This window comes from Gadus morhua, chromosome 21 (assembly GCF_902167405.1).
Source record: "Gadus morhua chromosome 21, gadMor3.0, whole genome shotgun sequence".
Taxonomy (NCBI): domain Eukaryota; kingdom Metazoa; phylum Chordata; class Actinopteri; order Gadiformes; family Gadidae; genus Gadus; species Gadus morhua.
The window spans coordinates 8,273,448-8,293,446 of NC_044068.1; the positions used below are offsets into that span (position 1 = coordinate 8,273,448).

General features: G+C 48.8%; 1 protein-coding gene across 1 annotated transcript in view; it reads left to right on the top strand.

The window, feature by feature from the left end:
• The window catches only part of nbas (NBAS subunit of NRZ tethering complex), a 155,888-nt gene that overhangs the window by 37,402 nt on the left and 98,487 nt on the right, over positions 1–19,999 (top strand). The window contains exons 24-33 of the mRNA XM_030344571.1: positions 3,302–3,487; positions 4,463–4,636; positions 5,789–5,922; positions 8,260–8,322; positions 11,236–11,358; positions 11,592–11,694; positions 12,269–12,346; positions 12,532–12,686; positions 15,853–15,965; positions 19,467–19,580. Of these exons, the coding sequence (XP_030200431.1) occupies positions 3,302–3,487; positions 4,463–4,636; positions 5,789–5,922; positions 8,260–8,322; positions 11,236–11,358; positions 11,592–11,694; positions 12,269–12,346; positions 12,532–12,686; positions 15,853–15,965; positions 19,467–19,580 (1,243 nt within the window). The remainder of the gene's footprint in view (positions 1–3,301; positions 3,488–4,462; positions 4,637–5,788; positions 5,923–8,259; positions 8,323–11,235; positions 11,359–11,591; positions 11,695–12,268; positions 12,347–12,531; positions 12,687–15,852; positions 15,966–19,466; positions 19,581–19,999) is intronic.

Below are 19,999 nucleotides of genomic sequence, written 5' to 3' on the forward strand. Positions count from 1 at the left end.
GTGAGATGAAACAATTGGAACGGCGGTGGATTTGAACCGTTGGCCACGCCGTGGACAGCGCCCCCCCCCCCCCCCCCCCCCCCCCCCCCTCACTCTGGGGCCACTTTGATCCTCCCCCCACGTGGAGGTCATTACCATAGCGGCCGTATGGGCCGGTAATGAAGAGCGGCCAGGACGTCTGTCACACGCGCCCGGTGGACCGCTATTCACTGTGGCAGAGCTATAAAGAATCAGTTGTTTAGTGGAGCAGTGGGCTGCATCTGCCGGGTCGGCCCACCTCTCTCCACCTACCCAGATAGCCAGCCTCCACACACACGTGCCATCACAGCTTTGGTTCCCTCCTCTCTTGTAGATCAAGGTTAGTCTTTGTCTCTCTGTGTCTATCTGTGTAAATACTGAATGTGTTGCATGGATATCCATCCCCTCTGCCTCCACTTCATCGAATGCCTTCATTGGGCCCGAGTGGGGAAGATTTAGTGGTCCATCGGTCATCTTTTTTTTTCTTCTCAACGGGGGAATGGTTCCTTTCATCATCCATGAGAGAGGGGAAAAGAGATGGATGGACTCAGGGATTGGGGGGGGTGGGGGGCGAGTGAGAGGTTGAGAGTAAAACTGAGTCTTTATTCATCCTCGGGGAACCACCGCAGTGTTCTCTCTCTCTCTCTCTCTCTCTCTCTCTCTCTCTCTCTCTCTCTCTCTCTCTCTCTCTCTCTCTCTCTCTCTCTCTCTCTCTCTCTCTCTCTCTCTCTCTCTCTCTCTCTCTCTCTCCCCCTCCCCATCCCCACTCTAATTGGGCCTCATCTCCCTTCCCTCACTCAAACACTACTATAGAAGCCTCGTGGGGCCATTGTTAACCATCGCTATCGGGCTGTTTCTCACGCATTCCTGCCTCGCTCTGGCTATCTTTTAATTCATGCACAGACTCGCATATGCATGCATGCATGCACCTAAACACACACGACACTCTGTCTCTCTCTCTCTCTCTCTCCCTTTGTCTGTTTTTTCTGTCTATCTGTATCTTGTCTTCGTTCTGTCTGTCTTTCTTTATCTCTTTCTTTCTTTCTCTCTCTCTGGTACCCTTACTCCTGGCCCATGGTTTGCCATGTTTATGCTTGGGAGAGTGTTTCAATGGAGGAAAATGGGCTTTGATTAAAAGGGGAGACCCCATAGGACCCCTTTAGAGTGTGCTGGACCGGGCAAGGCTGTTGAACAAATGGGGGTTGGGGGGGAGACTAATAAACTCAGGCAAGAAGAATTTTCATTATTCTGAAAACAAATTATTTGCGGGGGAAAGTTCATGAGGGAACGGAAGATGGTTTGAGCTGGGGGGCGCTGAGATGGCTTTACGTGAAGCAATGGAAGTCAAAGAAAGTAAACGACAAATGGAAAAGGAGAGCGATGGGGACGAGACGAACCCGTAGGGTTTTTTAGCACAAAAAAAGGCATTCATTGGGGGACAGAAATGGGGACGAGTGGAGAGGAAGAGACGACAGGCAGAGTGCTGCCGACTCCTGTGAATAAGAAAAGGAAGGGGAAGGTAGGAAAGAGAGTGAACGAAATGAGAACCAAGGGGATGAGGAAGGCAATGTTGAAGTACCAAAGGCTCACATTGGAAAAATCCAATATCGGACAGCACATTGGCAAGAAGAAAGTGTGTGTGTGTGTGTGTGTGTGTGTGTGTGTGTGTGTGTGTGTGTGTGTGTGTGTGTGTGTGTGTGTGTGTGTGTGTGTGTGTGTGTGTGTGTGTGTGTGTGTGTGTGTGTGTCCATGTCCGCGCAGATGAGCGTGTGTGTTGAAGTCAATGGCGTAATCAAAACGTGTGAAATTTTTTACGTCAGGATAGTCCCAGGAGTCGTGAAATCTAGCTCTACATAAAACTAACAAAAAAAGGTGGAAAAGAGAGAGCGGGAAGATAGGTGAGGTAAAAGTTTCCCTACCTCTCTCTCTGTTCGATTCAGGCTGTGGCTCTTTTCCGCTCCACCTAGCATGGGACTGTGCAGCTGTGTTGATGTGCGTGCTTGCATGCTTATGCCTGCTCAGTGACATCCCCCGCGAGAGTGCGTAAGGGCTTTTTATCTGCCAAAGTAAGAGTGAAAACAATCATGACTCGGGACACACGGCTTCTGCTATCGATCGGCGACCCAGGTCTCTCTATCCTCGCTGGAGATCAATCGGCGGGCCGTATCGCCCGTACAGTATATAGGTGGTCAGGTAGTCAGGTATCGATCGATCGCTCCTCTCTGGATGGTACCTCATCGGCCGCGTCCGCAGACATCCGGAGCCTCGGACTCGCAGCATGAGCGGAGTCTGCCTCAGGCGGGTATCAGTCTTGATGGGGCCGTGTTGTGTGTTCCTTGGTTAGGATTAAACATAAATTGGGTTTCATTTTTAGCCGCACAAGCAAAGGACTCGTTTCACAAAGGATGTTGGGCCACAACTCATCCGTGTCGATTTATTTCCAAAGCTTGACATCATTTATTACACATTTGTCATTGGAGAGGAGAGTCTGTATAATGTCAAATTATACACCGGAGAAAAACAAGTCATTTTGGCAGGGGGATGAAAATGGACTCCCACCGACAACAATAACAATTATTGGCAAAGCTTCTTTTTTTTTTTTTCTCTTTCAAAGACCAAAAATGATCTTCATTATTAATATCCACTTAGATGTGAGAACATGATTTGCTGTCGCGTTCTCATTATAGGATGATGATTAGAGAAAAAAAGCAACCCATCCGTTTTCAGCGCCACATGCTGTGTGTGGACAAGCTACAACAAATGGGGGATTTTCTAAAAGGGAATATAAATCAAATGTTATTTATCAATCTAACACAGTGCTCATCAGGTGTTCAGTCTGAGGAGTTTTTCCGCTTCAAGACCTCGCTGTCAGTGATATGGCCTCTGCGTGGTTCTCAGCATACATCATGTGGATCGTTTAAATGTTGATGCCAGTACAGGGCCAGGGGGCCAAGATGTTAGTGTGAGGAATAAGCATCGAGAGACGCCGGGTCAGGGTGAAAACGACGGCCACACGAGCTTCAGCAAAAAGCGCAGTTTTCAAGGAGAATATTTTCAACATAAATTAAAAATAAATGAAGCGCTACGATTCTGTGTGTGTGTATCTTTTATACCCACTAGTTTTGAAAACACACACATGGTGATATAAGTAATGGGCTATAATGAGACGAGCCTCGGCAATGGTGTAAAATGCATCCAACTAGAGTTTTTCTGTCTAATCCTTGAACCTAATAAATGATGTGTTCTCCGTTCTCCTCTGGCTCTTGGGTTGTTTTTTGGCCAGGTGGACTGCGCCCTGTCACTGGTGCGTCTGGGCAAGGAGCGGGAGATCCCGGGGCTGGAGTCGCTGTGCGATGACCTGGTTACCATGGAGACGCTGGTCTACGAGGCGTCCTGCGAGCTGAGCCTGACACTGCGTGACCTTCAGCAGCTCAGCTCCATCCACAAGCTCCGCCTCCTGATGAAGAATGTAAGAGAGGCTGCGGCGGTCGCCATGGCCACCACCACCATCATCCTGCCTGTCAATTATGTTTTATCTTTCTTTTGTTAGGATTCGTTTGATTGCATGTTTTGTGATTGCACGTTTTATTGTGCACATTTACACACACCGCGCCTTGAAGATTCTGTTATTTTGTGCTTGTCCTGTGTCTTATTCAAATTGAGGAAATGTGTCTGTGTATAGAAAATAGAGCAGCTTTATGCAATAACAAAAAGGGAAGAATAACATGAATCTGTGAACAGAACAAGGTCATCCTTCAGCAGAGAGAGGAGAGGCGAGGAGAGGCGAGGAGAGGCGATGTTAAAGCCAGAGTGTTATACAGATACGACGGCAGAAGTCCCACTGGAGTACAGAAGTACACAACATGAACTTTCCTCTAAACCAGGCCTAATCAATGCCCGCTCACGCCAGATAGGAACTTTACTGGCAGGGTATTGTAGCACAGATAAAAAATACAGACAGGCAGAGAGGCAGGCATACAAGGGGCCAGACAAGCACGCAAATGGCTAGACTACACGAGCATTTACTTGCTAGTCTGCCGCGCCCTGACATATATAATGCATATTATACATGTTCAATATTGGATAAGTGCTTGCTTTGAGAGGCTAACAGATGGGACGGCCTTTATGATTATGATTATGATTATCTGTACCTTTAATCATATCAAACATCCCCATTCTTACAGCCGTTCCTGAGTCGGCGGTGTATACGTACATAGAACAATCGGTGTATATGTTGCTGTATTTTTTTTCTTGTACTCTAAGGCCCAATCCCATTTCTACCCCTTACCTCCTCCCCTTACCCCTTCAGAACAAGGGGGAGGGGGAAGGGGAAGGGGTAAGGGGTAGAAATGGGATTGGGCCTAAAGCACGCTCCGAGCTTTTCTGCTACCGTCCTCGAAATTAACCCCTCGCTTCCATCTTCCCCCGTGTGGGCGACCTGCAGTCGAGCGCCGAGCGCTACGTGAAGGACGCCTTCCAGTGGCTGGTGCCCTTCCTGCACCGCTGCGAGGGCCAGACGGCCGGGGCGGCCGTGGCCCTACTGCGGGAGTACCTGGTGGGCCTGGCTCAGCAGGACCTGACCTTAGCCCTCGTCGTGTTCCGGCAGTCCAAACCCGATGTGAGGGACAATGACGCAGACGCACGCACGCGCGCACGCACGCACGCACAATTGGGCACGCGTACAATGTGCGCACGCACTCACAAATGGGCACGCACACACGCATGAATACACTTACACGCACGCAAACGCACAAAAAGAGACACACACAAAAATAGACACAGAGACGGAAACCCGTATACATGCACACACTGACACAGAGAAAGACACACAATGACAAAAAGAGGGGCACACAATGACAAAAAGAGAGACGCACACTGACACAGAGGGTGAGATACACTTACACACACATAACTACACACATACACACACACACACCAACCTTTATCATGGGTTTGTGCTGATGTCAGGGGCAGGGCTGTACTACTGCTCTATAAATGTCTTATTTATGACCCTACGGGGGCACCATCAAGGACGGATCTTGCAGTTGCAAAACAAGTACCATATATTGATGGTACAAGCAAGCACGCACACTCCCTTCCTCAGTGGGTTGGTTTTCTTAAGTATCCTAATGTGGACACTTCATGACCCTCTCCCCTCTCCTACCCTCTGCTCTCCCCATAACCTCCTCCTCACTTCTCTTCTCTCCCATTTTGTTTATCCTCTATCTTCTACTCTCTCCTCTGCCCTTCTCTCTCCGCGCTCCACCCTCCCCTCTCTCCTCCACCCTCCCCACTCCCTTCTCCCATCCTTTCTCTCTGCCCCCTCTCCCTCTCCCCTCTCCCCTCTCCCCTCTCTCCTCCCCCTCTCCCCTCTCTACTCCCCCCCTCCCCTCTCTCCTCTCTCCCATCTCCCCTCTCTCCTCCCTCCCCTCTCTCCTCCCTCCCCTCTCCCTTCTCTCCCCTTTCCTCCCCTCTCTCCCCTCTCCCCTCTTTCCCCTTTCCTCTCCCCTCTCCTCTATCTCCTCCCTCCCCTTCCCTTCTCTCCCCTTTCCTCCCCCCTCTCCCCTCTCCCCTCTTTCCCCTTTCCTCTCCCCTCTCCTCTCTCCCCTTTCCTCTCCTCTCTCCCCTCTCCCCTCTCCCCTCTCCCCTCTCTCCCCTCTCTCCCCTTTCCTCTCCCCTCTCCCCTCTCTCCTCCCCTCTCTCCCCTCTCCCCTCTCTCCCCTTTCCTCTCCCCTCTCCCCTCTCCCCTCTCTCCTCTCCCCTCTCCCAGTGTCAACAGAAGCTCATCAGTGACCCGGACCAGCTGATGTCGGTGGCGTTGGAGTGCATCTACAGCTGCGAGCGAGACAACCAGCTCAGCCTCTGCTACGACATCCTCGAGTGCCTGCCTCAGAGGGGCTACGGGTCAGCATGCACTCTTGGCACATGCACACGCACACACGCACACACGCTCAAGCACACACACACACACGCATGAACGAGTGCAATCGAGAATGAACCTATTCATATTTGTGATACACAAACTGAGATTGTTTTGTTATTGATTATTGATCAAACTTGGCCCGGACACAATTATCATCACAGATTATAAGGATTTACTTGGCACTACATATATTAGTGTTTAACTTTAGCTGACTCCTGATGGTGAACTTATATCTAGCGTTAGTAATTTTTGAAGAAATCCTGGCCAAACCTTCCCATTTATTTCAATATGGGTTTTGGATAATAAGGTCCTTTCCACCTTATCTCTGTTTCTCCCGTACCCTAATTACTGTTTTTTATCTCTCTCTCTCTCGATCACTCTTTCGCTGTGCCTCTTTCTTTCTCTCGCTCTCTGATTAACACTCGCCCCTTCTCCTGGGAGCGATCAGTTGACATGGAGTTCTTTCCGTACCCCAGTGCTCAGTGAACTATATCGCTCTCTCTCTCGCTCTCGCTCTCTCTCACACTCGCTCTCTCTCTCTCTGCTGTTAGAGTCTTTCCCTTCTTCACATCTTGACCACAGAAAAGCGCAGAGAAAGATAGAGAAAAGAACGTGCCAAGATGGACGGCAACACTTTTAGCATTCAAGGGTACTTAAGTCCCCAACTGCCACAATTCTCAAGGGAGTTTCCAAAAGAATATAGGTTCGGCTGCAAATCTCTCTCTTACTCACTCACTCACTCTCTCATTCTCATAATCAGTCGCACTCTTCACTCTCTCTTTCATATATATATACATTTATAAGTAGAGATCAGATTTAAGTTTGCCTATTTGGAACACATTTTTCTTGTTCAACGAGGGCAGAGTAGTGGTAGAGGTAGTGGAGGTTGGTGTGGTGGAGTGCCGTGTCAATATTCGGTCAAAAGCAAAGTGAGCCTTCAGGTAATAAATGCAGGGAGTTGCAGAGAGAAATTGCCAGCCACAGTGGAAAATTCTGGGCATGCAGTGTTTCGGTCAATGTGACCGATGGAATTTCACCCCTGAACAGAGGGAGAGAGAGAGAGAGAGAGGGTCTGTGAGGGAATCGATGTGGTCAGAGCACGGCTTGAAACAAACAATCCATCCCGTTTACAAAAAAAACATCACGTCAGCCCTCAAATGAGTTGGACCTGACTCAACATGGTTTGATACCGCCATGAGATATCAATTGCAAGAGGATTTAAAGGTTTCAACAATAGTTTGAATGCCTTTAATGCTTGCTTTTAACACTTTTTCCACTGTAAAAGGCTGTGACCAGCCATTAGTCGGGAGCTACAAAAGACAAATGTTTAGTGAAAAAATGCTGTCGAATTAAGAAAACCCCAAAACCTGGCTTTCACTCATCTAAAGCCCATTCTCCTTCTGAAGCTCACTATCTGCCAAAAGAGGGTTTTGGATTATCGATGCAGAGTACGGCACAGTCGACCTATTATTTTGGCATTGGATTGATTTATTTGGATTATTAAGCCCCCAGCCAATGAAGCCTGGCATAATATGAATGTGAACGGCCAGAGAGAAACCAGGGCTTGGGTGTTTCAACCCAATTCTCGCAGTTCGTGCGAGATGGCTTAATTAGGTCTAAAGCTGCACAGAGGAATGTAATGTGCAGCCACCCTTAGATAGTGTAGACCGGGGGAACTGGGCAAAGGAATAAATGGAAGGGTGGGGAGGGGAGGTGTGTGTGTGTGTGTGAGAGAAGGAGCGAGAGAGATACACTGAGGAGAGGGAGAGAGAGACAAAGGGAGGGGAGAGAGTGAGAGACTAACTGGGAGAAGATGGGTTTTAAATAGATTTAGAAAGGGAGGTGGAATGAGCCCTACTCAGAGCAATGGTGTGAGGATGTAAAGTGTGTGTGTGTGTGTGTGTGTGTGTGTGTGTGTGTGTGTGTGTGTGTGTGTGTGTGTGTGTGTGTGTGTGTGTGTGTGTGTGTGTGTGTGTGTGTGTGTGTGTGTGTTTTGATCAGGGTCAGTTCTCCACTGAGTCGAGGCCCAGACTGACCTAGAATTCTCTGCCACAAGGCACAGAACCATGGGCTGTTATTTTCAGCTATGGGACTGGGTAGACCCTCAGTGCGCATACTGAATCCCACTGTACACACACACATATGCCCACGCACAAACATAAACACCGACTTCATCCTATGTTTATACAAATGGCTGTAACATTTGCTTCTTTAGTATATTTAAATATACAAATACACTGAACTGTATTTCTATGTTTTCTGTGTGCGTTTGGGTGTGTGTATGTTTGTGTGTATGTGTGTTGTTTATCATGCTATAGGCCAGAGACGGACATCACAGCCTCACTGCACGACCTGGTGGACCGACTCGAAAAGCACCTCAGGTAAAAAGAGACACACCGACATACTCACTCACTCATTCTCTCTCTCTCGCTCTCGCTCTCTCTCTCTCTTTCTTCATCTCTTCCTGTCTCTGACTCCATCTCTCTCTCTCTCTCTCTCTCTCTCTCTCTCTCTCTCTCTCTCTCTCTCTCTCTCGCTCTCGCTCTCTCTCTCTCGCTCTCGCTCTCGCTCTCGCTCTCTCTCTCTCTCTCTCTCTCGTCCCCCCCCCCCCCCTTCGCCCCATCTCCCCTGGCCAGAGCCATATCTGTAGCAAAGTATGTTGAGCCACTATTGTCCTAGCTCCTCGGGCTGCTCCTCCTCGGTGCTCTGCACCATCTCTCTGGCCTCTGCCTATCTCCCTGCTCCTCCCCCCCCCACCCCCCCAGGTTCAGTCCGTCCCCTTCTCCTCCCCTCGCCACCGGCCGACCGCCATTCACAGTGCTGAGCCGCGCTGCTTATCGCTTTAGCAAGCAGGGCCCGCTTCAATGGGGAAATGTTAGCTTTGTAGCATGACTTATTAAGCAGCCAGCCGGCGCGCCTCCCGCCCCCACCCCGGCCGACGGGATGCACCCGGGAAGCATGTGTATCCCCGGGAACGACACACACACACACACACACACACACACACATGCACACACACACGCATACACAGAAACAAAGACACACATGCACAAATATATGCCCACGTGCACACACGACTACATGTGCACACACAGAGACAGACGCACACTAACACTGAGGCACACACTGATGTGGGCGCACATGGATATTTATGCATGCGTTCATTCGCTCAGACACAGAGAGACAATCACACACAGACAAACACACTTATATGCACACGTGTACGTACATACACATGCACACACAGCTACATGTGCTCACACAGATACAGACACACACACACACACACACACACACACACACACACACACACACACAAACTGATGTGGGTGCACATGGATATTTATGCCCACATTCACACACTCAGACACGCACAGACGCACACATACATACACTCAAGCACATGTGTAGTTTCACACTTTTACTCCTATACCCTGGAGACACACTCACACACACTCACCCTTATATCAAAGGAGTTTCTATGGGTCCCATGGTAATCAGATGGCCTTAGGCTCTGACAGGTTAGAATCTCTCTTTTTCTCTCTCACTCGTTCTTCACCACACACACACACACACACACACACACACACACACACACACACACACACACACACACACACACACACACACACACACACACACACACACACCCACTTCCCTCCTTACTTCCCCTTAGGGTGAGCTTACTGAGACAGTGAAGTGATGAGGAGGGGGGGGCAGGGAAATGAGCAGAAAGAGGTTGCCGGTGGGTGGGTGGGGGGGGGGGGGGGGGGACAGGAGGAACAGAGAGGAAATCCATGCAAGAGAGAGGAAGCAGCAGAAGGAAAAATATAGGTTTTTTTTACTCTGCGTGAGCCTTTTTTTTATTTTACAAACAAACAAATACACATACACACAAACACACCACATATCTACACAAAAAACATGTGAGTCAGAAGCCAGGGAGGACTACAGACTTCTGTCCCCCCCCCTCATTCTATTTTATGTTTAGGCATATCCACACACACACACACACACACACACACACACACACACACACACACACACACACACTTGTGTGCAGACAGATGATTCAAACGTGCCTTTCAGATGCAGTCGCAGGTGCTCTCTGGCACATCAATATGTGCCCATTATGGACACACACACACACACACACACACACACACACACACACACACACACACACACACATGGTTGTAAATACTGTGGTCTGTTGTACTTTCTCTAGGTCCGTGTGCGACTACATAGAAATGTACACGCACACCTCATACACACACACACACCAAGCCATATCCACAAATGCATACACAAACAGGCACCTGTTTACCATGGTAATGAGGTGCAGCAGGGAATGAACACCTGTAACTGCATGACCCTTTTGGGTCCCAGGCATCCAAACACAACATGGTTATGTACACACATGCACGCACACACTCACACACACACACAATCACAAAAGCTTGGGAACAAAGAATGCATGTATGTATGTATGTATGTATGTATGTATGTATGTGTGTGTGTGTGTGTGTGTGTGTGTGTGTGTGTGTGTGTGTATGCCATAACAACCAAGGATTGCCTCTCTTACACACACACACACACACACAAACACACACACACACACACACACACACACACACACACACACACACACACACACACACACACACACACACACACACACACACTCACACACAAGCTCGCACAGACGCACATCCACATGCCGTTTGCTCCCAGCATGCCGTTTGTCATGCTGCTCTCGAGACGCGCTTCACACTGTCTCATTTGCACCGCCGATCTTAAATGACTGCTCCACCGGCAGAATAACGAACAGCTAAAGCGCTACCGCATAGCCTTTTGCCTCTTATTTGCTCCGTTTGATTTCCCCTCACCGGCTAACCTTTTGTGTGGCTCCCATCCTTCTCTTCCACCGCTCCCAAGGCACCTGTCCGTTCCCCATTTCTTTTCATTTAAATACATGTAAGGCTGTTTGACCAGTTTAATGTATTTGACCAAGGGGTGTTGATTAAAGGATTCCCGAGTTTGTTTCTTGTGTGTGTGTGTGTGTGTGTGTGTGTGTGTGTGTGTGTGTGTGTGTGTGTGTGTGTGTGTGTGTGTGTGTGTGTGTGTGTGTGTGTGTGTGTGTGTGTGTATGTGTGTGTGTAACCGTTTTCGTACATGTGTGCGCATCTGTGTGTCCGGGCGTGCGTAGGCATGCGTGCGGGCCATGCATCCGTGCACGTGCATGACTATGCGTGCGTGCGTGTGTAACTACCTGCGTCTCTTCCGGTATCCAGTGTGTCCGAGGTGCTGGAGAAGCATGGCCTCCAGAAGCCCATCTCCTACGTGAGGAACAGCGAGAGCAGCCTGGGGGAGGCCCACCAGCTGATGGTCAAACTCTGCCGGCACACCGGCCGCAAGTATGGATTCCCCTCCCTCTGGAGCACCCTAGAATAACATCGTATGACTATGAAGGCCGGGGTAGTGTGTAGCCTTCTGCAGTATGCATGACTAAGATTGGTAATTTCGCCCTCAAGCTGAAGCACATTTCCACCGTATTTACGTCTGCTTATGTTTGCGGCAGCAGATGCATGTGTAGATGAACCGAGTGTGTGTGTGTGTGTGTGTGTGTGTGTGCGTGTGCGTTCCCCAGAAACCCACCGGTCAGTGAGACGGTGTGGAGGGGAGTTCTGCAAGACCTGCTGGACATCCAGCAGAGCGTGTACACCTGTGTGACGCCAGAGACCTGCCATCAGGTGACCAAGCAAACACGCCCGATTCGCAAACACGCCTTATTAATTCTTCCTAAACTCCCAAATGGTTAGCAAAGGGCCCAAGTTATAGCGCTCTGACTCCCAACAAGTTGTACTTCTTCAGAGGTCTTCAGAGAAGGTGTGGGCTGTTTGGTGTTTCTCCTGTGTTGTTTGAAATTAAGCCCTAGCTCAGGGCTACTTAACACACTTCAGTCCTGTGAGCAATCCCCCCCCCCCCCCCACACTCCTCTCCCCAGAGAGCTTTAGTCCCTGCGGGGGTCTCTTTCCAATCCGGCTCTGCTGAACTTGAACCCAAACAATGTTAAAACTTTTTCTAATCCAACATTTAGCCCTCCTCCGAACAAATTGGTAACCTCAGCGTCCCCTTCTCTCCAATTCTCTGTTTGTCTGTTTGTCTGTGTGTGTGTGTGTGTGTGTGTGTGTGTGTGTGTGTGTGTGTGTGTGTGTGTGTGTGTGTGTGTGTGTGTGTGTGTGTGTGTGTGTGTGTGTGTGTGCGTGCGTGCGTGCGTGCGTGCGTGCGTGCGTGCGTGCGTGCGTGCGTGCGTGCGTGCGCCAGGTCTTCGTGGAGTCCCTACTGTGCTCGAGCCGCGTGGAGAACCTGCGCCTGGCGGGGCAGCTGATGCACTGCTCCCAGGTACCGTCCCTGCGCCCCCCCCTCCCTCTCAGGGCGGCCTCCGTCGGTCCAACACGGGGGCCGCCCCCTCGCTCTCCCTGTGACACTCGGTCCAGCGCCCAGTGCCGCCTGTTCCACCTGCAATTACCTGATTTTTCATTTTCTTGCTGTCCGGGTGGTTTTGGGGGGGCGTTTGCTTCTCTCAGGTCAGCCAGGACGTGCCGGCGAGCGTGTCCTACCGGGGGAAAGGTCCCGCCCTGAGGGTGGCTTATGACCAGAGCGTGGAGCTAGTGCTGGCAGCCGCCCGCGAGTACTTCAACTCCTCCACCTCGCTCACCGACTCCTGCATGGGCCTGGCAAGGTGAGCCCAAGGAGTGTGGCCCACGAGGAGGGGGGTGTGTGTGTGTGTGTGTGTGTGTGTGTGTGTCTGTGTGCATGTATCTGCGCAAATGTGTTTTGTGTGTGTGTTGTGTGTGTGCGTGCATGTTTATGTTCTAGTGTGTTTTGTGTGTGTGTGTGTGTGTGTGTGTGCGTGCACGTATATGTTCTAGTGTGTTTTGTGTGGGTGTGTGTGTGTGTGTGTGTGTCCAACTATCTACGCAAATGTGTTTTGATTGTGTGTGTGTGTGTGCACGTATACGTTCTGGTGTGTTTTGTGTGTGTGTCTGTTTGTTTGTGTCTGTGTGTGTGCCGGCGCACTTTAGCAGGGCTGCCCGTGATGAAGGTGATTGTGTTCCTCCATTTGTTGGCCCGTCTAGGTCGGGGGGGGTGTTGTTGTGGGGTTTACGCGTTAATGGTGCCAGACACCAAGGGGTGGCGGCGAGATCTCCCCCCGTCCCGTCTGCCCCCTCTGCGTATGTGGGCCAGTAATTGGGTCATCACGCATTTATAGTCAACCGGTGGGGGGCCCCTCCTCCACCGCCGCCACGTCCTCGCTCCTCAGACAGACACTCTAACCTTTACCACATGCTGCTCTGGAAATTAATTACAAATAGACCCTGTTTATCTTGGTGTCCTCCCGATCAAAATAACCGCCCTACAGACACCGATTGCTATCTCGCACACTCAAACACACACACAAACACACACCGTGCGCCCTTATTGCATTGTCCTTGACCGGTAATCTAGTGAGGTGTAACACGGGCAAACATACCAATATAGCAACAAATACAAGGGGAACCCTGTTCAACCACAACACAGAGATAGTTACGTTGTTCAAAACGATCCTAGCTTGTTATTGCTAATACTTAATTTGTTGGTTTGTTAGTCGGCTGTTTTGTTGGCTGTTTCAGAAACGATAACACAATGTCAGCTCGCTGAAAACGAATTATACATCTGAAGTTAATTAGCCTCAATCAAACCTACAGTGTTAGTGACAAGCAAATCCTACGGTGTTATCTTTAAGAGGCACGGAAAAAAAAAAACACTATTAAAGAATATTAATAGGCACAGGAAGATACACGCTAATGGCCTCGGTAAAAGAAGGAGATGAGGGCGAGAGACTGCCATGAATCACGGAGGCAGTTTAGTATTAGAAGTTCGCATTACTGCGGAGGAAAAATAAGCGACTTACAAAGAGTTAGAGAACAAGGTGTAAGAGAGGATGGTTAATATTGTAATTTCCCGCCCGTGTTTGGAAGGAGACTCACCCCCGCTCAACCTCTGAAGGAGTCTGAGAGCGAGGTGCTGGAAATGAAGAGGAAATGAAGCGAGAGATAGAGAGGCAGCGATGTTGATTGCCAAGTCGTTCGCTGTGAGCGCGCCTGCGTGTGTGTGTGTGTGTGTGTGTGTGTGTGTGTGTGTGTGTGTGTGTGTGTGTGTGCACTCGCGTGTTTACCAACCTGGTCCATTCTTAAAGACGTGAGTGGAGGGAAGGCGCCGGGTTGTTTCATGTGGTTCCTTTGGAAATTAGTACTCACCCTGGGGTGTCTGCCAGGCCCTTAACGGTGGTTGTGCATGCCACCACCACCACTACACGCGCACACACACACACACGCGCTCACACACATATGCACACGCGCAAAAATGTACACACAATCGCTACCTGTGAAATGTAAATGTTCTCCTCTCAAGCGCTGACAGTGTGCTCTTGAATCCAGAAAGATCGGATATGTCAACATCGGTTTCTGAAAGAGGGTTTCTCCAAGAAACACACACACACACACACACACACACACACACACACACACACACACACACACACACACACACACACACACACACACACACACACACACACACACACACACACACACACACACACACATACATACATACATACATACATACATACACGAGGGCTGAAACTTTGTGACATGAGTGCATAATCAGCCTGCACTCTCTCTTGCCTCTCACTTTCCCAGCTTTTTTTCTGTCCTCTATTTCTGACAAGTCTCTCCCTCTCTATCTCTATCTCACGCTTTAGATTTCTCTCTCTCCTGAGAGGCTGAGAGAGAGAATGATAATCTGTCCCTCTGAGTGTTTCGGATAACGGCATTGCGTATTTGTTGGCGGTGCTTATATTTTGTATTTTTTTATGTTTTGTTTTTTTTATACCTATTCGGGCGGTAATCGTGAAACAGAGCAGCACTTTGTGTGTGTCCTACGCGTCCACTCTATGGGCCATTCAAAGGAGGGAAAATAAAAAGCAGTTATTTGGTGGGGAAAATTCACAACTCAAGGGCACATTGAATGAAGGACATTCTCGTGTCAGAACTCTTTTCCCGGATGTTGTCTTTTCTCACTAAACCAGATTTTCCTCCTCTAAATGCCTTCTTTTTCATGGCATTTAACTAAACTGCATAATTGGTAGATGTAGAAGCTGAGAGAATGAAACAAAGCCAAGATTTTCTTGCATTTTAAACCGCCCAGCTTTCTCCCAGACGCATTTGCGTTTGTCTATCGTCACATAATCCTATTAGTATTAATGAGCGTGGCTCTCTTTCACACGTAAACTCGCCTTTTGTAGATCTGTCATATTAGTTCAGACTCTGTGCCAGAAATAGGCTCTTGGTGTAAATAAATCCCTTGGATTGGTCCGAGCAATGGTTAGATCAGCACATTGAAATGCCACCAACCGCTGAACACTACAATTTCAAGTTTGGAAAATGTGAAAGATACTGTGTGAACTTTTGTGTTTTCTGACTTCTTGCTCAGTGTAGTGGAAGTAGGCCAACCGGTGTGTGGCAAAGCGGATGGATCGGTTGCATTAGCAAAATAAGTAAATAAATGCAACACACTGCTGACCAATTTAATTTAGCAATCAATGCCACTTAGAACGTCATACAGGTAACAACACTTTCGAAGAGGAACCAGAATACATCCCCTGCTGTGAAGAGGCACAGGTTTTGGGGTTAAATCAAGAGCCACAATTGAACCAAATGTGTTGAATAAACTAAACAACGTTGAAAAAAAGAGCATGAAATATCCAAAAATGTGAAACGAAATACACATTGCATGGAGGTGTGGAAAGCCGGTGGGAACACTAGGCGCTGGTTGGCCCTCCTGATTAGTGTTGATTTCCACAGGGCTTGTCTCCAGCTGATCACAGACGGCCCGCCGGCTGTCCAGGAGGAGCTGGACCTCATCAGCGCCCTCTGCCAGCTGGAGGACTTTGGCGTCAACATCCTACCATTGCAAGGTACGCTATTGTGTGTGTGTGTGTGTGTGTGTGTGTGTGTGTGTGTGTATAATAATAATAACATTGTATGACTATGAAGGCCGGGATAGTGTGTAGCCTTCCGCAGCATGCATTACTAAGATTGGTAATGTTGCATGTAAGCTGAAGGACATTTGCATAGTTTTTACTTCTGATTATGTTTGCGTCAGCAGAGGCATTTGTAGATGAATCGTGTGTGTTTGCGTGTGTCTGTGTCTGTGTGTGTGTGAGAATTAGGTTCTGCAAATGTGTGTGAGCATGTGGATGGCTCATGATGAAGTTGTATCTAGTTTTCCTTTTGATTCTATAAGGTCGTTAATAGTGTTGCGTCCTGTGATTGACGACCGGAAACGTTGATGAAAGCGATCGGAGGCGTGGCTGCTGTTTATCTTAGCAATGAGGCGGAACGCCTTGAGGTGCTCTGGTTTACACATCACCAGTTCAATATTAATGATCCATGCTGCACTGTTGTGGTTGTTGTTGTTATGGATCAATATCGGTGTCGGCATCCAATCACTTCCCTAAAGCCCGAGTTACATAATGCGACTGAGGTTACGTTGTTAGGGAGCAGGTAGGGGTTAGCCATCTTGCAGGAACATTCCTCAGTTGAGCTGCTTCATTGGGGATCAAACACAGGCCGTTTCGGCCCGCAGACAAACAGCATTGCCACGATGCTATCCGGCATCTTCCACCAGTTTCAATATTGTGCTTCATTTGGGGCGCTCAGTCAAGTGTGACTGTGCTGTGAATTAGCATTAGCAACTGCAGCCAGTAGTGCGTGTGTTGTAATAGTCTGTTGTAATAGTCTGTACAACAATTGCTGTACAAACAAGATCAGTGCTGTAATGTGCATAATTGAAACCTGGAGGTCATGTCAAAGATGGGAATTATTCCTGCACCCTTCACCCATTAACCTGTGAATTATGTGTTGCTGTTAGCCGCTGATCCGTCCATATGCCACCTCTCTGTTGCACTTTATCTAAATATGGTTATTTATGGATCACCTGATGAGCAAACAACATCTGCTTGATGGCCTAATTGGAATTGAAGCATTTGATGTGTGTGTGTGTGTGTGTGTGTGTGTGTCTGTGTGGATGTTTATGCAGCTGTCTGTAATTTGCTCTGCACATTTGACTTTGGGTGTGCCTCACCTGCACGTACGTGCGTGTGTGTGTGGCGCTTCCCTTTTCATCACAGCGTGTTTGTATTCCTATGGCACACCTGAGCTATCGCTATTCCAGGCACGCCCATCTTTCGTTTTTTTAAATCCCTTTTGGCTCCATGTCGGATCCCTCCCTGCGGCAGTTTCCTCGCATGGCACTGTGTGAAAAGAAACAGCAGAGCCAGAATGAGCTGGCACGGCCCCTCACCACATCACCTCTGAACCGAGGTGCTGTTCATCCCTGAGGCCCTGGCTTTCTCCCGCTGCCCTCATCCAACCGAGCTGACAACATAGGCCGTTCTCTCTCTCTCTCTCTCTCTCTCTCTCTCTCTCTCTCTCTCTCTCTCTCTCTCTCTCTCTCTCTCTCTCTCTCTCTCTCTCTCTCTCTCTCTCTCTCTCTCTCTCTCCTGATCCCCTTGTTTTCCCCCCCTCTCTCTCTCCCCGGCGTGCCATTACCCCTGGTACCTATTATTTATTATCCTATTTTTGAGGCGAAAAACAACGGGAAACAGTGGAGGGGGGGGGCGGTATGAGAACAAAGGGCTAGTAATGGCACCGGAGAGAGGTAGGGGTTTGCGATTCTTAGAAACAGAGGCATTGGAGTCCCAGAGTGCGCTAAGCAGCTGCTCTGAACCCTCCCATCCTGGTGTGAAAGCTTTTTGTGGTTTGTATGCAGGCCACAAGTTGCAAGCCTTCTCTCTCCCACCCCTGTTCAAAGTCGGGGCGGATCCTTGGACCCGCAATCGCCCCGAGGTGTCCTCACCGCATCGATCGCTCCTCGTTGAGGCCCCCGCGAAGCGTTCATTCGCACCGATAAACACGAAACCTTCCATTTCTCCTCCAAGGCCGTCATCGCTCCACCAGCCACATTATTTGACTTCTCGATCACAGAATCCCGATACATGTCATTGGAGCGCCGGCGTCTTGATGGCTGAGGGTCTACAGGTCGGGGCCTGTTGGGCATCGAACAAAGGCTCCTGGTGCTGTCCTGGATCGAACGCGGGGCCCATACGGGTCGAATACACAACGTAACACCCGCAACGCCATCTTTTCTAACCAGTCATTGTGAATCCATTCACGGGCGAGGAGCACAAAACCAAAACTCAGACAAGGTGGTTGGACGTGGGTGTAAGGCTAGATGATCCGCAGATTTTCCTCTATCGTCCCATGAGTGCCTGCTCCATCGCCTAAAGTCATGCCTTTCACAAAGCTACAAGCAGGTTGCTTCAAGGGGAATGTAGGCCTTTTGCAGAAGGCTCAGTGGAATGCTTTTCTATTTTATTATTGAGCATATTAATATATTTAGAAAACCTCGAAAATCCCAAATCCCAAATTCCATTCATATTTAATGAGAATTAAAATAAGGCATCATGGGGTGGATGGGGGATTATCTTTCGCAAGGTTTCCTAGGCATTATTGGCTTTTTGTTTTTAAGGTTATTGGGGATCGAAGAGCAATGTTGGAATTAATTGAAAAGGTTGAAGGATTACACTAAAGGTGGAGGTCAATTCAAATTGTTTTCGTCTGCTGGATCCTGCCAGGGGGATTGTTCTCTATGGTTCTCTGTAGCACCATTAGCACAAACCTGAAGTCGACCCCCCTCCTCCCCCCCCCGAAAAAAAAGAAGGAATTGAAGTAATAGAATTTCCGAGGTGAAAATGGACCCATGAATCCATGCAGTTGGCTGGCGCGGGTGTGGACAGGACATTACCAGACACGGTTCCCCTGGCCTCAGCACTATTTTAGATTAAATGTGGTGTTTCTAAATGTGTTTCTTATTTCAAAATGAGTTATTCTCCCATGTAGCGAGGCATACATCTAGGGGCAACAGACTCGGATATCGTCCTTGCACTACTCTTTTTTTTGTTTCTCAATGGGAACCTGTGTTATTAATTATATATCATGGTTTTGTGTATTTTTTTATCATATTAATCCTCTCTCTCCCTCTCTCTCTCTCTCTCACCCTCTCCCTCTCTCCCTCCCTCTCCCTCTCCCTCTCCCTCTCCCTCTCCCTCTCCCTCTCTCCCTCCCTCCCTCTCCCTCTCCCTCTCTCTCTCTCGCCCTCCCTCTCTCCCTCTCCCTCTCTCTCTCTCCCTCTCCCGCTCGCGCTCCCTCTCTCTCCCTCTCTCTCCCTCTCTTTCTCTCTCTCTCTCTGTCTCTCTGTCTCTCTCTCTCCCTCCCTCCCTCTCTCTCTCCCTCTCTCTCATTCTCTCTGTCTCTCTGTCTCCCTCCCTCTCTCTCTCTCTTTCTCTCCCTCTCCCTCTCCCTCTCCCTCTCTCTCTCTCTCTCACTCTCACTCTCACTCTCACTCTCTCTCTCAGTGCGTCTGCGGTCTGACCGCCTGTCTCTGGTGAAGGAGTGCATCGCCCAGTGTCCCACGGCCTACAGGCAGTCCACCACCCTCCTCCAGCTGGCCTGGTTGCTGCGTGTTGCAGGTATGCATGTGCACTAGGGATCGACCAATACAGATTTTTTAGGGCCGATACGATACCGATATTTTTTCATCCGCCTTAGCCGATACGCCGATACACCGATACCGATATTTAGAGCCGATACTGCTTTTGCTCCCTCAATCATAAAAATGAAACTGATAACAAATGTTACAAGTCTCAATTTAAAAAAAGGAACATTTATTGAACTTCAATATAAAAAACAATATTTAACAAATAGTAAAAACAGGTGAGGTAGAACAAGTAAGAACAAGTAGATGAACAATATTTATCAAATATTAAAAACAGGTGAGGTAGAACAAGTAAAAAAAATAATAATAATAAAAAAAAAAAACGGCGAAAAAATATCGGCGAAAATCAGCCGCGTATCGGCCGATACCAATATACGTAAAAAACGCGAATAT